The following is a 15,724-nucleotide window of genomic DNA, read 5'->3' as shown; positions in this document are numbered from 1 at the left end:
CCATCATGTGAGCCAGGATCTGGGGTGACTTGCCCTTGTGGGGGTTCCAAACCCCTCTCCCTGTCATCCCCCTTCTGGGCAGTCTGAGCCCTTTTTCCAGATTCTGCTCCCTTCCCATGTCAGTCAGGATCTGTGGAGGACTGTCCCTCTGGGTGGGGAACGGAGAACAGGCATGCTTGTACCAAACAATGCTGGGACTGGGATGGGCATGGGCTACGAATGGGCATGGTTTGGTACATAACAGAGGCTCACAAGCACTGACACCGGGGCGGGGGGGGGGGGGGCGGTGTCATCCTATGTTTCTCCTCCTCGACCTGGCTGTTCCATGTAGTTAGGTGTGCTCTGAGCACCCCAATGGATCAGACCCAGCAGACAAGACAGGTGTTTCATCTGCCTATATCCACCTGGTTTGAGGATTGCACTGGGGTTTAGATGTGAGATAGGAATTCAGGTGCCCTGCTGCCTCAGGCAGGCACATACCCTGAAGCCAAAACTTAGGCACCTAGGTGACTTTTACAGCTAAAATTTGGTACCTCATGAGTTTAGACATTAACAGGGTTAAGCAACAGCCAAGCGGGGGTCTTGGGGATCCCAGCATGAAACTGGCAGCTAAAGTCTTTGTGGAGCAGGGCCTACATGACTACCCATGGAGGAGACAGCCATATAATCACAAGGAATCCTGTCTCCAGCCATTACGATGAAGGCCATCCACTCAGAGTAGCAGCCCCATAGCATTTCTTCCCAGCACGCAACCTCAGAAGCATGGAGAAGTCAGTCACCAAGATGATTTTGGTTCCCTTACTGCTCATCTGTGCCCTCCAAGGAAGATGAGAAGGCAGAGCAGAAGTTAATGATGACTGTGCAACACTGAACTACTGTATATACTCGTTCATTAGCCTGTTCGTTTATAAGCCAACCCTCAAGATGGTTAGGTAAAAATAGCAAAAACTGTATGACCCTTTCATAAGCCGACCCTATATTTCAGGGGTTGGCAAACTATGGCTCCTGGCCCGTTAGGATAAGCCACTAGCGGGCCTGGCCGTTTTGTTTACCTGGAGCGTTCACAGGCATGGAGCCCCTCAGCTCCCAGTGTCCGCGGTTTGCCGTTCCTAGCCAATGGGAGCTGGAGGAAGTGGCGTGCCACTTAGCGGCAGCCACACTGCACCACCAGAGATCACAATCAACTGGGAGATCCTCTAGGATCAACCAGTCGATCGCAATCAACCAGTTGGTGACCACTGGCATAGATAATCCACCTCCCTGAGAGGCGGTAGCTAAGTCAATGGGAGAATTCTCCCATCCACCTAGTGCTGTCTACCCCAGGGGTTAGGTCGGTTTAACTGCATCGCTCAGGGATGTGGATTTTTGACACCCCTGAGCGAGATATCACTATCGACCTAATGTCCTAGTGAAGACCAGGCCTGAGAGCATCCACACAGAGGGTTTAACAAATCCACTTTAAAATCTATACCTTTACTTAATTCAGATTAATTTTCCTGAGTGTGTGTAGGCAAGACCTCAGTTCAAATGTGAAATAAAAGCAGGCTTACGTACCAAAGGGCAGCTTCAGCTCCATGTGCTTGGCAAGTGCCCCCACAATGGAGTCTGCTATAGGAACTGGCTCATCTCCAAGTATCCCTAACCTGGTGAGAGAGAGACAACAGAATGAGATCATTGCTCTCCTCTGGAAGTTACATTCTACAATACACAAATTGAGGGAGAAGGTCCTTAGTGTGTAATTCTGGGAGAGGAGCAATAGGACATCATGTGGAATTTTGACCTGTATCTATGTAACCGAAAGCACAGGTAGATTAAAAAAAAAAAAGTGATTTAAACAAATAAAATTTAAATTATTTTTTTCCTTTTGAGAAATAAACCCGTTTAAAATTAAATTTGAAATTATAACAACTCATGTTAAGGCCTAAGCTTACTAGAATATATTAAAATCATTTAAACAAACAAAAAAAAATATGCTGCATCAATGAGTCCGCCTCAAAATTTTAAACGAGTTAAAGAGTGGTACTTGTTTAATTAGAGAATCGGGGGAAAACATCTTTAACTTTTGAGGTCAGCTCAAGCTATATTATATATGGGTGTGTGCCATGCGCGCCACAATTTTATGAACCACATAAAATAAGAATCTATTTTCAGTCTTTCCAGTGGAGTGAATGCTGGTATTTACATGTTTCCAAATGTAAGCACCTTCAGTTTGTTGTGTAGAAAACCTTTTGCCTTAATTACTTTTAGGTTCAGTTTAGCTAGCAGTAGCAGAGAGAATAGTTTCTTCATTTGGATCAATTCATTCAAAGGTGAGAAACCAATTAGAAGTTGGGGAGAAAAAAATCAAAAAACAGGAAAGCTTGTTTTTCCTCTTCCCATCTAGAAAGAAAAACCAGGTGGGAGATAAGATCTATGAATTCTAAAAACTTGAAGGACATGCAGCCAGATTTTCAAAGCTATCTAGGTGCCTTAAAAAAAAAAAAAAAAATACAAATAGATACCTTGGGGTATTATCAAAAAAATTCTAAGCAGGGAAGGCACCTAACCCCCATAGATTTCAAGGGGTTAGGCACTTAACCTGCTCAGACAGTTTTGAAAACACCAATAGGCACCTATCGGCATCTTCATAGACCTAAATATCTTCAAAAAGCTGGCCCATGGTGACCAGAAACAATTGATCAATTTACTAACTGAAGTTCCTTTGTTTAGTAAATCAGTTAGTTTCAAATGCAAAACATTTTTGATAACCTTTTCTTGCTTATGTATCCAGAACACTTAAGGAAGTTCTAGTTAATACAAAGCATTTTTTAAGATGCTGTGTTCATGCATTTTTGTATGAGTTCTACCACAAATCAACATATTTTAATGGCTATACCAACCAATGAGAATGAACCTTTAGGAAAAAAATACAAATGCAAAACTAGATGACCATTGATCATTTAAATCGAGGTTTCCTGCTTGCCAATTTAAATCAACCCACCCTGCGACTCAGCAGAACGGGAGTGCAGAGCATCTCTAGGATTAATTCCAGCAAAATTTCATCCATAGGCATGGTCTACAGAGTAGACGTAATACTAGGTAATACAGAGCAGAGTATATGAACCCAGGTGAGACAGTGCTCCAAAAATACTCTGCTAAGATGATACTAGGAAATATTTTGTGAATGGCGTTGCATTGGCAAATACTGGATTCCATTAACCCTCACCTCCACATACATCCCTCAAGATGTGTGTGGGTTTCTTTATGACTTTATTAAGTTTTTTTTTTTTTTTTTAAAAACAAAAAACATACAACTAAACAGATAGCTACATAAAAGCACTAGTCCCTGTTGAAAAATATTCAGAAACCATTAACTCACACACACACCTAGGGGGCAGGGGGGAGAAGGGGAACCAATTATACAAACAGAACCAAACTAAACTCACACCAACATAGGGCTGAAGTGGATGTTTCGTTTGATTTCCATTTTCTATAGCACCATATTTCAGCAAAACACATAATTGTGAGGACTGAGTATCCGTTCCCTAATACTCCAAAAGGTGGTAGTAGGGGATAAATTTTTGCTGTCTGAAACTATACTTTTTTTTTTTTTTTTTTTAAAACTTAAATGCATCCTTGTAGTTCTAGAAGACCTCTCCATTAGATCATAGCATTGTTAGTGGGATGCAAAATCATCAGTGTGTCAATCGACTATTTGGTTAACTGCAATGCAAGGAACCCAACGGAATGTTCCTAAATATTTTAGAGATCTCTAGGGTCAAACTTCTCAGTTTTCTAGAAGGTTAATAATGCGGGCTCTGTTCTGCAGCTTATCCCCATGCAACACGTCCACATGAGTAACAACTGCAGGATCAGGCCTTGCCAAACGTTTGTCACAATCATCAAAACACAGGTTTAAAAGTAAAGTTTAGAGGAAAATCTCTGAATGACTATGTTTAGTAAACCCTAACATTCATGTTCTGGGCCATATACTTGGATTCTAGAAAGGCTTTCTTAAAAAAGAAGAATCATGACTGGAATCTCCTACCATTCCACTGCTTGCAGCTGACTGTTGTCCTGTTCCAGTTTGTTGTAGATTGCGTCTCTAAGGACAGCAGATTCGGCAGAAGGTTTGAGTCCAAGCAGCTTACACATCAGCTCTTTCTAGTTACAAAAAAAATTCAAAGAGCAAGTTACCACCTGCAGGCCTGGGACCTCTTCTCATACCCCTGGGATGAAGTTTTAGGAAACTAGCTTATCTAAAGGTGCAGGTCACAGAGGACAAAGTGAATCTCTAGGGTTTGCGGGAGAGAAGAGAGGAAGGTCTCTGCTTCCAGGGAAGCAAGGGTAGGACAGAATTCTAAAGTACAGTGAGAGCCAATTGCCCCTTCTCCATACTGCAGGGAGTGAGAAAGGGGATGGGCTATCCATGTGCGCACACACATGGACAGTCTCTCCAGCCAGCACTCTTTCTGAACTACCTGTCTCTCCTGGGTCCTGCCCCCCTGCTGAGCAAGGGAAGGGGGGCATGGGAACGTGAACAAACAAAAGACAGTGGGGGAGGACAACACTGAACCCAGAACTGCTTTATGTTGAACTGGTGGCAAATGTCAGAGACCAAGTGTCAGAGGAGCCAGAGGTTCTCTGCTTGGCTGGGGGGGTTCTTAAAGCAGGTGAGAGTCGGGGGAATCCCATTTTGAAGAAGGGAGGAAATGGACTGATGAGGTGACTCCCAAGACCACCTGTTTGGGGGCAGGTCATTGGAAGGCCAGAACGATCGCCTAAGGGGTAGACACTTCAATTTACAAAAGAAAGGAGGAAAAGGACAGAATGGCGGCAGCCTGCCAACAGCCCTGATTTTAGTCATCTCACAAATGTTTACCCAAAAATCCTTTCCTATAACTTTTTAGATTAGATAGATAGCTAGATAATCTCAGGGACTGAATATATTTTTCATGAATGCTAATTATTGCTTGCTCCATGTTCTTCCAAACATATAAGAAGGGAAGCTGTAAAGCAGGATTGCATGTATGAAGCAAGTGTCATCTGGCAGTTACAAAGTCAGTTCTGCAGCAAGCCTCAAGCTGTGACCTGGAAGATTGTACAAGAGAAATGAAATAAAAGGAAAAATTCTTAAGGAGTCATAGGAGAGGACAACTCTGTCGTTGTTAATACACGTGGATAAAATTCATTGAAATGGCAGCGTTGCCATTTCTCATGCTATTGCGAGTCCTATCACAGTTGGAGTTTCTTTAAAGCCCCAGATCCTGGAGTCACATTCACTAAAAAAAAACAACACACTTGCAGAAAGTGGACATTTGTGGGGGAGGGTTTTGATCACAAACCCATTTTCCATAAAAAATAGTTTACAGGGAAAATGTTCAGCCAGGCTAGATTCTGGGCTCTTAGGATGTCTACACTGCAATAAGCCACCTGCAGCTGGCCTATGCCAGCTGACTTGGGTTTGCAGGGCTCAGGCTAAGGGCAGTTTAATTGTGGAATAGACATTGCAGCCTGAGCTCCAGGACCCTCTCACTTCACAGGGTCCTAGAGTCTGTGCTCCAACCCATGCCCAAATGTCTACGCCACAGTTAAACAGCCCCTTAGCCTGAGCCCCAGTCAGCTGGCACAGGCAAGCCGCAGCTTTTTAATTGCAGTGTAGACACTCTCAGAGGTCAAGCCTCTAATTGTATCCTTCTTAGCTACCCCCATCGCCAGTTGACCCTGTCCTACATTCACAGGCAGCCTTGAACAAAGGAAAAATACATTGTAGACCAGTCCCTTAGCTAGAGTAATCAGTGTAGTCTCCCCGTGACCTCAATGGAGCTATGGGGATTTACACCAGCTGAGTTTCTGACCCTTGGGTGGCAGTTTGCAGATGACAAATATCAGGAGAAACGTCTAGGAGAAAAACTACATGTAAACTTAAGAACAAGGGAAGAATTTGCAAAACTGGTGGAAAGGAAGACAGCAGAGGAGGGCAGGACTTGAAAATATCCATCAAGGAAATTAAAAATATGCACAAGGATATATAGAATGAAAGTTCTCAATAGTCATATGGGCAACCTGCATCAGAAAAGGCTTGTAAAAGCAATTCCTTGGCACGGGGGGGGAGGGGAGGGGAAGAGGGGTGTCATGAGGAAATAAAATGCATGCTGAGAAGCCTCTGGGTTTGAGAGCATAAGAGCAGCCATACTGGGTCAGACCAAAAGGTCCATTTAGCTCAGTATCCTGTCTTCCAACTGTGGCCAAATGTCAGTGGCCAGTGAGGGCTGAATTATGAGCAATAAAGGCCATTAAGAATTCAACCTCCTTACAAACACAGAACAGAACTCAACACAGGCTTCCCAGAGAAAGCAAATCCCAAACCTTGGGAAAGATTAATGGAATGAAGGAAAGAAGAAAAACAAATTAAATCCTACATACTTACCCAGGTTATAGGTGGTGCCGTTGAGCTAAGCAAAGGATATGGATCTGGGTTTATTAAACCTAATTTTACAAAGCCTCCCACGGCTTTCGAATACCCCTAAAACAAAACAAAGTTGTCTATAAATGCTGCACAGTGCAAGTTGATGCTCAGGTGAATATTTACATACTTCCCACTACAGTCAGACAAGGACAAACAATGCCATGATTAATATTACACACATGGGAAGACTGCAGTCAGACGTGATGCCAAGGAGGGTTTAACCTCACTGCCCTCCCCACTCCCTTACCCCTTTCAATGTGCTCTTTAACTGCAGAAGAAATAGCTATCCCTTCCCCAGCAAGTAGCATCGGTTGAACAGATCAAAGGGGTCAGCTGACTGGTACCTTCCCAAAGGAAAGCTTGTCATAATTGTTCAGCTGGCCAATAGCTAAATTAAAGACAAAGGACCTGATTCTGAGCTCACTCACCCCCAATTTTACATCAGTACATGCACTGACATCAGTGGATTAACTCCTGGTTTACACCACAGTAAGTAAAATCAGATTTGGGCTCAGAATGCCTAGGGTACAAACATGTCGCTCTTCCTCCAGAAATATCAGAGCTGCAAACAGCATAGAAGTGGAATGCATTCTAAGCGACACTGTCAAGGTTATTAGGCCTTTACAATAAAAATCTCCTGACTGTTTGAGATTTTTTTTTTTTTTTAAAAAAGGCAAACAAAGCAGCATGTATTATGCGAAGGTTTTCATTTAAAAAATACAACTGCTGCTTCTTGATTCTCTGACATTAAAAGACTTCATAAACAAAATACTGCTCCATTTGTAAATTCTTCAAAGCAATTGGATGTTAATTACTATGTAGACAGCACAGGATGCAGGAAAGACAAGAACCCAGGTTAACAATAAAATACACTCCCACAAAAGGCTAATTTCATTCAGAGCATCCTCCACAGTGGCTGGCACAGAGAAATCACATGGGCACCATATTCTGCAGTCAAAGGGAAGGTCTACACTGCAATAAAGACAATGCCATGGCAGTTACTGGCCTGGGTCAGATGACTTGTGCTCGCAGGACTCATTCAGGCTCTGAGACCCCACTTCCCTTGAGGGGTTTCAAAACCTGGACTCCAGTCAAGACATTTACACTGCAATTTTTAGCCCTGCAGTCCAAACCCAGTGAGCCAAAGTCAGTTGACCCAGCCTCTGAGAATCAGGGCTGCAGTTTGTTTTTACTGTAGCGTAGATGTATTCGTACCAGTAGAGACCAATCCAGACATTTCTGTTACATGACTTAATTCCTTACCTACTTAAGCTTAGATCCAGATAAGCTGCTCTTAAACCAGTTTTCATGTCCACATAATGGGATTGCTCTGATTTAACTGTCAGTGCAACTCGTGTGTAGACAAGGCCTTACATTCATTTTTAAAGTTTATGCTCAGTGCTAGAGGTTGAAGTCCACTAGATACCCACAGGACAGATAAAAAAAGCAATACTGCAAGCTCCCCTACAAAACCCTGCCAATGTATTTCAGTCCTAAAATGGAGGGACCAACTCCTTGAGATAAGAAAGTAGTGCAGTCTTCATGGCCATTCATGTCTTCACCTCACAGCCTTGAATATCAATTCATGCCAGCTACGTTGGTGGATATTTCTTAGTTTTTTTAAAATTCACACTTACCCACTGGGAACTAGATTTAGACCAACCATCACTTAGCATTTAAAGTACCTAGTAACCACAGTACCTACTGTAACAAAGTCATTTCAGAGGCCTTATATTATTAGAGCTTCTGACCAATATAAACCATACTTGGACTTAGAAGGTGAAAGGTTCCAATATATCCTTCACTAGCTCCTTGAGCCAGCTCTGCTTTTGCACAAAGACAGAAAGGGACCAACTCAATCCTTTTGGATTATAATGCAGTGGAATTTTCATAACCCCCCCCCCCCCCCCCAAAAAAAATTCACACCACACCTCATTCATTTCCACAAAATGCCAAAAACAAATCCCTGTGGCATCACCTCAGAGGAAGATGAGCAAAAGAGAAAGAAGGGGACATCAAATTACTCTCATCTTTCACAAAAACTAGCTCTAATCTTCCATGTGTTTTTGAGAGTTGGCCAGAGAGTGCTTTTTATTATTATTTTGTTTTGTGCAAGAAGACAGTTTTCCTTTGGGATTTCATATAAAAAAAAAAAAAAAAAAAGCAGGTTTCAGGAACCATCCCTGCCAATTTCTTAAAACATTTCTTCCCTACACTGTTGGGGGGTCAGAAACCCATGCAAATTGAATAGTCAACTATCTAGGGAAATGGGGGAAATTATTCTTGCTTCTTGGACACAGCAAAGTGCAGTCATATTTACAAAGTAAAGCAAAAAACTATTTTTTTTGGTCCCTCTTGGCTATAGCAATCACAGGTATTCCTCGTAACAATAGCAGGTAAAAAGTTATCACTGAAAATGTGACAGATGTGAATTGAAGGGATACGGTCAACTGATAAAAATTTGTCTAATTTGAACAAGATTTTAAATTTTTTAAAAAAACCCAGAAAATATCTAAGAATTTACCTTATACCTTAAGGTGCCTCTTATCAAGGTATGGGCTGACTGAATACCATATGGTTCCGCATATTTTGTACTGTCCCTGTTGGGAAAACCTTCCAAATTTAATCCTGGGAAAAAATCCATGACAGCAACAGAATCAAGCAATGCTCCTCCAGCTGGAATATTAATAACCTAAGGATTGTAAAAAAAAAAAAAAAAAAAAATAGGCAGGTAAGTGCACTGTATTTTAGGTTGTTTATTCAAAAGAACATTTCTATTTTCAATGCCTATTGCAGATTAGTGCTATGCTTTACACTCTGCAACAAGGGACCCAATTCTGATCTCACATCAGTGTAAATCTGGAATAACTTCACTGATTTACACCAGTGTAAGTAAGATAAGATCTGGCCCTGGACTAGTTTGCCTTTCAAAAATTTAAGTTTTTGGGGGAGAGGGATTGGTTTGTTTTAAGATAACAGTAATCACTCTCCACCACGTGCACTGGATACAGAAGCTGCACCCACGAACATCTTCAGTTGCCACTAAAAAGCAAGCAAATGTAAAGAATACATTGTTAAAGAAGAATAAAAGAATGGGATGACTAGCTCTATCATCAATGAGGCCTAAAACCTTGAACCGTGCTTCCTTCAAGCAGCTGAAGCACAGGTCTGCTCTGCTGCATCGATACCAATTCCTTTTGTGGCTTCTGAGCAAGGGGGCGACGTTGCCTTCTCAAAAGCCATCCGTAGCAGCAAAGCCTGCAGCCATGCCACAGGAATGTATTGTGTGTTGCTTAAGGGTACGTCTATACCCAGCCACTAGTTCGGTGGCAAGCAATCGAACTTCTGGGTTCGACTTATCGCGTCTTGTCTGGACGCGATAAGTCGAACCCGGAAGTGCTCGCCGTCGACTGCGGTACTCCTGCTCGGCGAGAGGAGTACCGCGGAGTCGACGGGGGAGCCTGCCTGCCGCGTCTGGACCGAGGTAAATTCGAACTAAGATACTTCGAACTTCAGCTACGTTATTCACTGAATAACTAAAGTTGCGTACCTTAGTTCGAATTGGGGGGTTAGTGTAGACCAAGCCTTAGACACATGTGGAGGAACGCCCACACAATAGTCAAAGAGAACTATGGATTTGGGGACAGGGAGGAGAATTGCTGCATTTACCAAGAGACCCGCAGAGCCTTTCATAACAAATCCTGGACAGCCATGATCTAACTTCAACTAGCAATGGGTGAACCAGCACAGAATTAAATAAACATTTCTCCATCTACCCACATGACCTTCATTTGAAATTTGGACCAATTTATTTTTTCCACATAAAAATCCAGTTCCCAATTCATTTTGCATGGTAGCTAGAACAGTGAAACCCTAAACTGTCACAAGAAAGCCTCTTTGGAGATCCAAGGGGTTTGGATAATCATCCAGACTGATGCCTATACTGACTGAACTCCTGGACACTTAGTGGTGCACCCATCAGTAGTTTATCTGAGCAAAGTGGAGTGGGCCAGAGGAACAAACACAGGCTTGGAAGCCAGAAACTCAGATTTCTAAATCTGGCAATGACACTGTCTTGCTGTGTTACGGGACCATCCAGGCACCTCCCCCACCCCCTACAAAGGAGATCAGGGATTGTTCTAGGCACTGTGCAAAGAGAGTAAGAGGCAGTCCCACAATCTAAACAGACGAGAGACACAAAATTTAGGAGAAAGGAAGCCTCTTCATCCCTGTTTTACAGATAGGAAATGGGCACAAGGAGATCAAGTGACATAACACACACATGGCAGGGTTGGGGCCTGAACCCAGATCTCCATCCCAGTCCAGTGCCTTAATCACAAGCCCATCCCTCTTTGCTGCCCTCAGACTTCTGCAAATATTAGCCTGAGAGTAGCAAGCGGACATGTCACTTTATGCATACAGATAACAGGTGAGTGACAATTACTTAAACTCAGTTGTGTATCTATCAATAGCTTAAAAATAATGCAACAGCTCACAAATCCCAGTTCCCTCTTCGGCCTAATACCATCTTCTCTGCTTGTGTTTAAAATAGAAGGGTCAGGATTACTTCACCTCTCCATCTTTTAAATATGTGGCAGACTGAACTGTATTCAACAGAACACCCTGTGGACTCCAACTGAATTTGTATCGCAGAGGATTAGCAGAATATTCAGGAGCTGGCAGGCCACCACAGAAGGAAGTGTACGATATGACCTGCAAATATAAAAATAAATCCACAAGTTGCATATGATCAGAAAAAGATAAACTGCATCATCCAGCTAGCAACAGGAAACAACCACCACTGATTTCCCTGCAATATTCAGTTACCTGTGTTTAGTAAATCATTCCCTGGAAGGCCTGAATTAGGCAAAGAACAGAGAGTATTTTATGCCAACAGTGCCAAAAAATTTTATGATTTTCACATATAACAGGCCACAGAGTGAGTTTATTCACGGGACTTTCATCTCTGAGGGTATTGGGGCAGAACCACAGCTGGTGTAAACAGACATCGCTCCATTGACTCCAACTGCTTGAATTGTCAATTTACACCACCTGAGGATCTGCCCCCCTCCGCTCCCATCTAGAAGAGATCACAGATGAACAATACATAATGGGGCAAATTCATTCCAGTGAAGCACCACTCACATCAATGGAACAGTAGCATCCAACAGTTATTTAGCAGAACTCATGACAATTTCTTGGCTTAGCAATAGAAACTGTACTGAGACCACCGCCTGGGACAGCCTGGTGGTAAATCTGAGCCAACAAGCCAAAAACTAATTGGGCCTGGTGACTAGCCACCATTCACTACCTTCCCCTTCTGTGGAAAACTTGAGGCAGATTAGCAGGGCTGAGAGAGAGACCACTGGGACTGCCTTTGTTTATGGAGGTATCTATGTGCTGGTAGAGGAATTTAGTTGACAATGCTGTCAAGCTTGCACATTTCACAAGCATTGCAGATAAGAAAATATTAGGCCAGATCCATTGCAGCCAATGGAGTTTAGCCAATGTACCCTCATGTCATCTGGGCAGGTGGCTCAAAGGTGCTGATCCACACTAAGTCAGACAGCCAAGTAAGAACCCCCATTCTGATCTTTCACCCTGGGCAGAATGCTGGGACAATGGAGAGACAGCATGCTCAGCCTGAGGAGAGACAGCATCTTGCTTCATTCAGCAGAGACTTCTCCGGCCCACAAGGACTGGCATTGGCAGGCTGCCTAGGAAGAGCTGACTCAGTCCTCCTGAATCACCAAATAGAAACTACGAGCAAGAGGCTTTGTAGGCTTTAAAGTGAGCCAAAAGGAAAGGGATTCATTGACATGCATATGGACCCAGGAGCTAGATGGTAATTATGAAATTCACAGCTGTTACTTTAAGTTTAACAAAAAGTATGGCTCTAGCACTGAGGAAGTTGCAGCAGGCATAGAGCACTTTCCAGGTCATTCATGGCTCCTCTGTTCAGAGGGGAAAAAAAAAAAAAGGTTGATTTTTAAAACAGAAAAACAATATTCACTAGTAACCTTAATGTCCACTGTTCTCTAGGAAACACTTCCTCCAAAAACAAGTGGCCCATATGCTTCCATCTGAGCCTGCAGCAGACAAGTGGTGAAGTCTTTTCCAGAATAAAAGCTGTACTACCTTAAGAGCTTATGATAAATGGCACAATATTAAATGCTATTTGTCTGAGGCAATGTAATTAAGCCAATTAGTCCAATTCATTCATTTTAAAATGTAAGTTGTTCACTGGCATTAGTTTAAACTTCTAGTTTAAAGCACAGCTTCAAAGCTATTCTAACCTAGTGATGTAACTCAGTTTAACCCTTTGTGCAGACACATGACAAGGGGAGTGCCAATGCACTTTGTACTGGCATTTAGCATCATCACACAATCCAAGCTCTGGGCACCATTGATTGAAGGCCTCCAGAGAGTGAGTTACCAAACAGTAGCAAAGACAAGTTCTTGCTGAAGGAATAACAGTTTTGTTAATATCGCTTTGGCAAAACTATGCATGTGGAACTCATGCTCCACCTTACCGTAGCGCCTACATCTTTTGCCTTCTCAATACACTCCATCGCCAACATATGATCAAGGCCAGGATCCAAACCGATTTCACTGATAACCGTAATACCAGCAGCTTCTACACTAAAATAATAAAAAAAAAAAATCACAGTATTGTCAGAATATTGCATAATATTCCTGAAGTCTAACTTGACAAGCGATAGCCCCATGATAGCCATTGTCAGCCATGGACAAACGAGAAACGCTAGGACAGATTCTGTGCTGAGTCTGGGAAATGGGGGAGTAACTCTTTAACCCAGTGGTCTCCAACTTTTTTTACGCACAAGATCACATTTTGAATTTAAGATCAACCCAGGATCTACCCTGCCCCTTCTCCAAAGCCCCACCCTTTTCCTGAGGCCCCGCCCCGCTCACACCATTCCCCCCCTCCCTCAGTCACTCACTCTCCCTCACTTTCATCAGGCTGGGGCAGGAGGTTGGGGCATGGAAGGGGGTGCAGGTTCTGGGCTGGGGCCCGAGGGATTCGGAGTGTGGGAGGGGACTCTGGGCTGAGCCTGGGGCAGGGATGCAGGCGTGAGGGGTGCAAGCTCTGGGAGAGAGAGAGAGAGTTTGGGTGCAGGAGGGAGCTCCCGACTGGGGCAGAGAATTGGGGTGTAGGAGGAGGTGAGGGGTGTGGGCTCTGGGAGGGGGCTCCGAGCTGGGGCAGCGGTGCCGGGGAGGTGAGGTGCAGGCTCCAGCCAGGAGGTGCTAACCACAGGCGGCTCCCGGCCAGCAGTGCAGCGGGGCTCAGGCAGGCAGCGTGTCTGCCTTGGCCCCACACTGCTCCCAGAAGCCGCTGTCTGCTGGCATGTCTCTGCGGCCTCTGGAGGGGAGGAGGGCAGCGGGTCTCCATGAGCTGCCCGCACCCACAAACACCACCCCCGCAGCTCCCATTGGCCAGTTCCCAGCCAATGGGAGATGTGGGGACAGTGCTGGGGGCAGAGGCAGCGCGTGGAGCCACCTAACCCCACCCCAGGGGCCACAAAGACGAGCCAGCAGCCAGCCACTTCTGAGCCCCGCTGGACTTTTAGCGGCCCGAAGATTGCGATCGACTGGCAGAGGCTCCAGGATCGACCAGTCGATCCCAATCGACGGGTTGGTAACCACTGCTTTAACCCATCTTTCAATGGTGGCTAAGTGCCTACATATCTGAGAATCTGGGCCTTAGTCTCTTTGATTCAGTTCCATCTGTAGAATGTGGATAATAGTGAGTCAGGAGACACTGAGAGCATAAATACATTAACTATTGTGAGGAATTTTAATAGTACGGTAATGGGGCCATGTAGGTACCTAAGAAAGAAGTCACATCTCATTACTGATCTTTTGACCTACCTTTCTTGGAGTTCTTTCATAGCTGGTGTTAGGTAGCTGGCTGTCACTAAGTTTACTTTGCTGTCAATGCACTTCCTAGCGACTAAAGGATGTACTGAGTAAGGCAGCAAGCTACCAACAAAAGAAAAATTGAATGTCAAAATCTGACTAGTTGGTGTTATCATTGGAAGACAATTTGCAAAAAGTTTATTTCCATCTAGATGAGGTCTATTAACACAAGGGGCCTCCATCATTGATCTAAATGCAGTTTTTACACTGATTCAAGTGGGCATGAATTCCTACCAAGCGGAATGGCACTGTTTTACACCCACTTTGCACTGCTGCAAGTGACTGTACAAAATGCAGGGCAGTGGAGGAGTGAGTTCAAATTCTCTCAACCCTTTGCAGGCCCCAGCTTTCAGTGTCACCTTTGTGAAAACAGAACCAGGCCCTCATTTCCCAGTTCCACATTCTACACTGGTGCATTAAATATTTAACAGATTCAAAGTAGAATGCGATCTTGGAAGAAGCTTTTATTAAAAGTCCTGCTGAACCATCCCTGGAAGGGCACAGGCTGCCTGAAAAGGAGATATCACTCAGGACAAGTTCAGTGAGGGGGGACTCAACAGCAAGCACTATAAAGCAGTTTCCATCCCTACTTTAATGCTAGTTTTAATGCTCAGAAAGAAAACCTTTTACTCTTCAAACATGTGACAGTAATGGCCGAATTTTCCAAATTTGGCCTCTGTACATGTGCATGCAATTTAGCAAGCACCAATGACTGTATGTGTTTACTGAGCAACGTAACTAGCACATACAGGTGATGGCTTTGTGGGTGAATTCTGTCCCCCAAGTAGACACAAATGTTTGTGCAATTAACACTGCATGCCCACGAAGGAGCTGAACAGAGAGCCATTTGAAAATCTTGCCTCTTTAACAAAGAGATAACACTGCATTAGATACAGTCCTGGTGCTCTTGTTTGCAGAGAGACAGGGACGTGGCTAGTCACTATCTGCCCCCCAACACACCTCATCTCCACCCCTTCCCCGAGTGCTATGAGTGGGGGGAGAAGGACTATGCTGGCTTTACATCACCCAGTGACTCCCTGTACCTTGGTGGAATCCCCAGGCAGCTATTTAAAGGCAGCTACACAGGTGACTTGTGCCACTGAAGAAATGTAAAGGAGCCATAGCAAATCTCAGGATCAAGCCCTCTGTGTTTTAATCAGCATTCTGACCTGATCACAAGGTCGTGTGTCTTCACCAAGGAGGACAGTTTATCCTCGCGCTTAATGATGTCCACATGAACAGAAGTAACATTGTTGTATTTCTTGGTCAGCTGGCCAAGTTGCTCCTTCATGATGGATGCTGTTTAAAAAGTATGAATGTCAACTGTTACACAAGTGA

At 44.0% G+C, this 15,724-nt stretch overlaps 1 protein-coding gene across 2 annotated transcripts in view; it reads right to left on the bottom strand.

The window, feature by feature from the left end:
• AASS (aminoadipate-semialdehyde synthase) overlaps positions 1 to 15,724 on the bottom strand; it is a 50,165-nt gene that overhangs the window by 4,747 nt on the left and 29,694 nt on the right. For both annotated transcript variants that reach the window (XM_024219624.3, XM_024219625.3), the window contains 8 exons: positions 15,556 to 15,685; positions 14,339 to 14,449; positions 12,982 to 13,090; positions 11,021 to 11,161; positions 8,973 to 9,140; positions 6,410 to 6,505; positions 4,028 to 4,143; positions 1,555 to 1,643 (listed from right to left, as the gene is read on the bottom strand). In XM_024219624.3, coding sequence (XP_024075392.1) covers positions 1,555 to 1,643; positions 4,028 to 4,143; positions 6,410 to 6,505; positions 8,973 to 9,140; positions 11,021 to 11,161; positions 12,982 to 13,090; positions 14,339 to 14,449; positions 15,556 to 15,685 — 960 coding nt within the window. The remainder of the gene's footprint in view (positions 1 to 1,554; positions 1,644 to 4,027; positions 4,144 to 6,409; positions 6,506 to 8,972; positions 9,141 to 11,020; positions 11,162 to 12,981; positions 13,091 to 14,338; positions 14,450 to 15,555; positions 15,686 to 15,724) is intronic.

The sequence above is a fragment of the Terrapene carolina genome, unplaced genomic scaffold, assembly GCF_002925995.2.
Source record: "Terrapene carolina triunguis isolate 2854851 unplaced genomic scaffold, T_m_triunguis-2.0 Scaffold68, whole genome shotgun sequence".
NCBI classification, from domain to species: Eukaryota; Metazoa; Chordata; order Testudines; family Emydidae; genus Terrapene; species Terrapene triunguis.
Note: the sequence above shows the minus strand (reverse complement) of the source record. Positions and strands in the feature narration are given on the sequence as shown.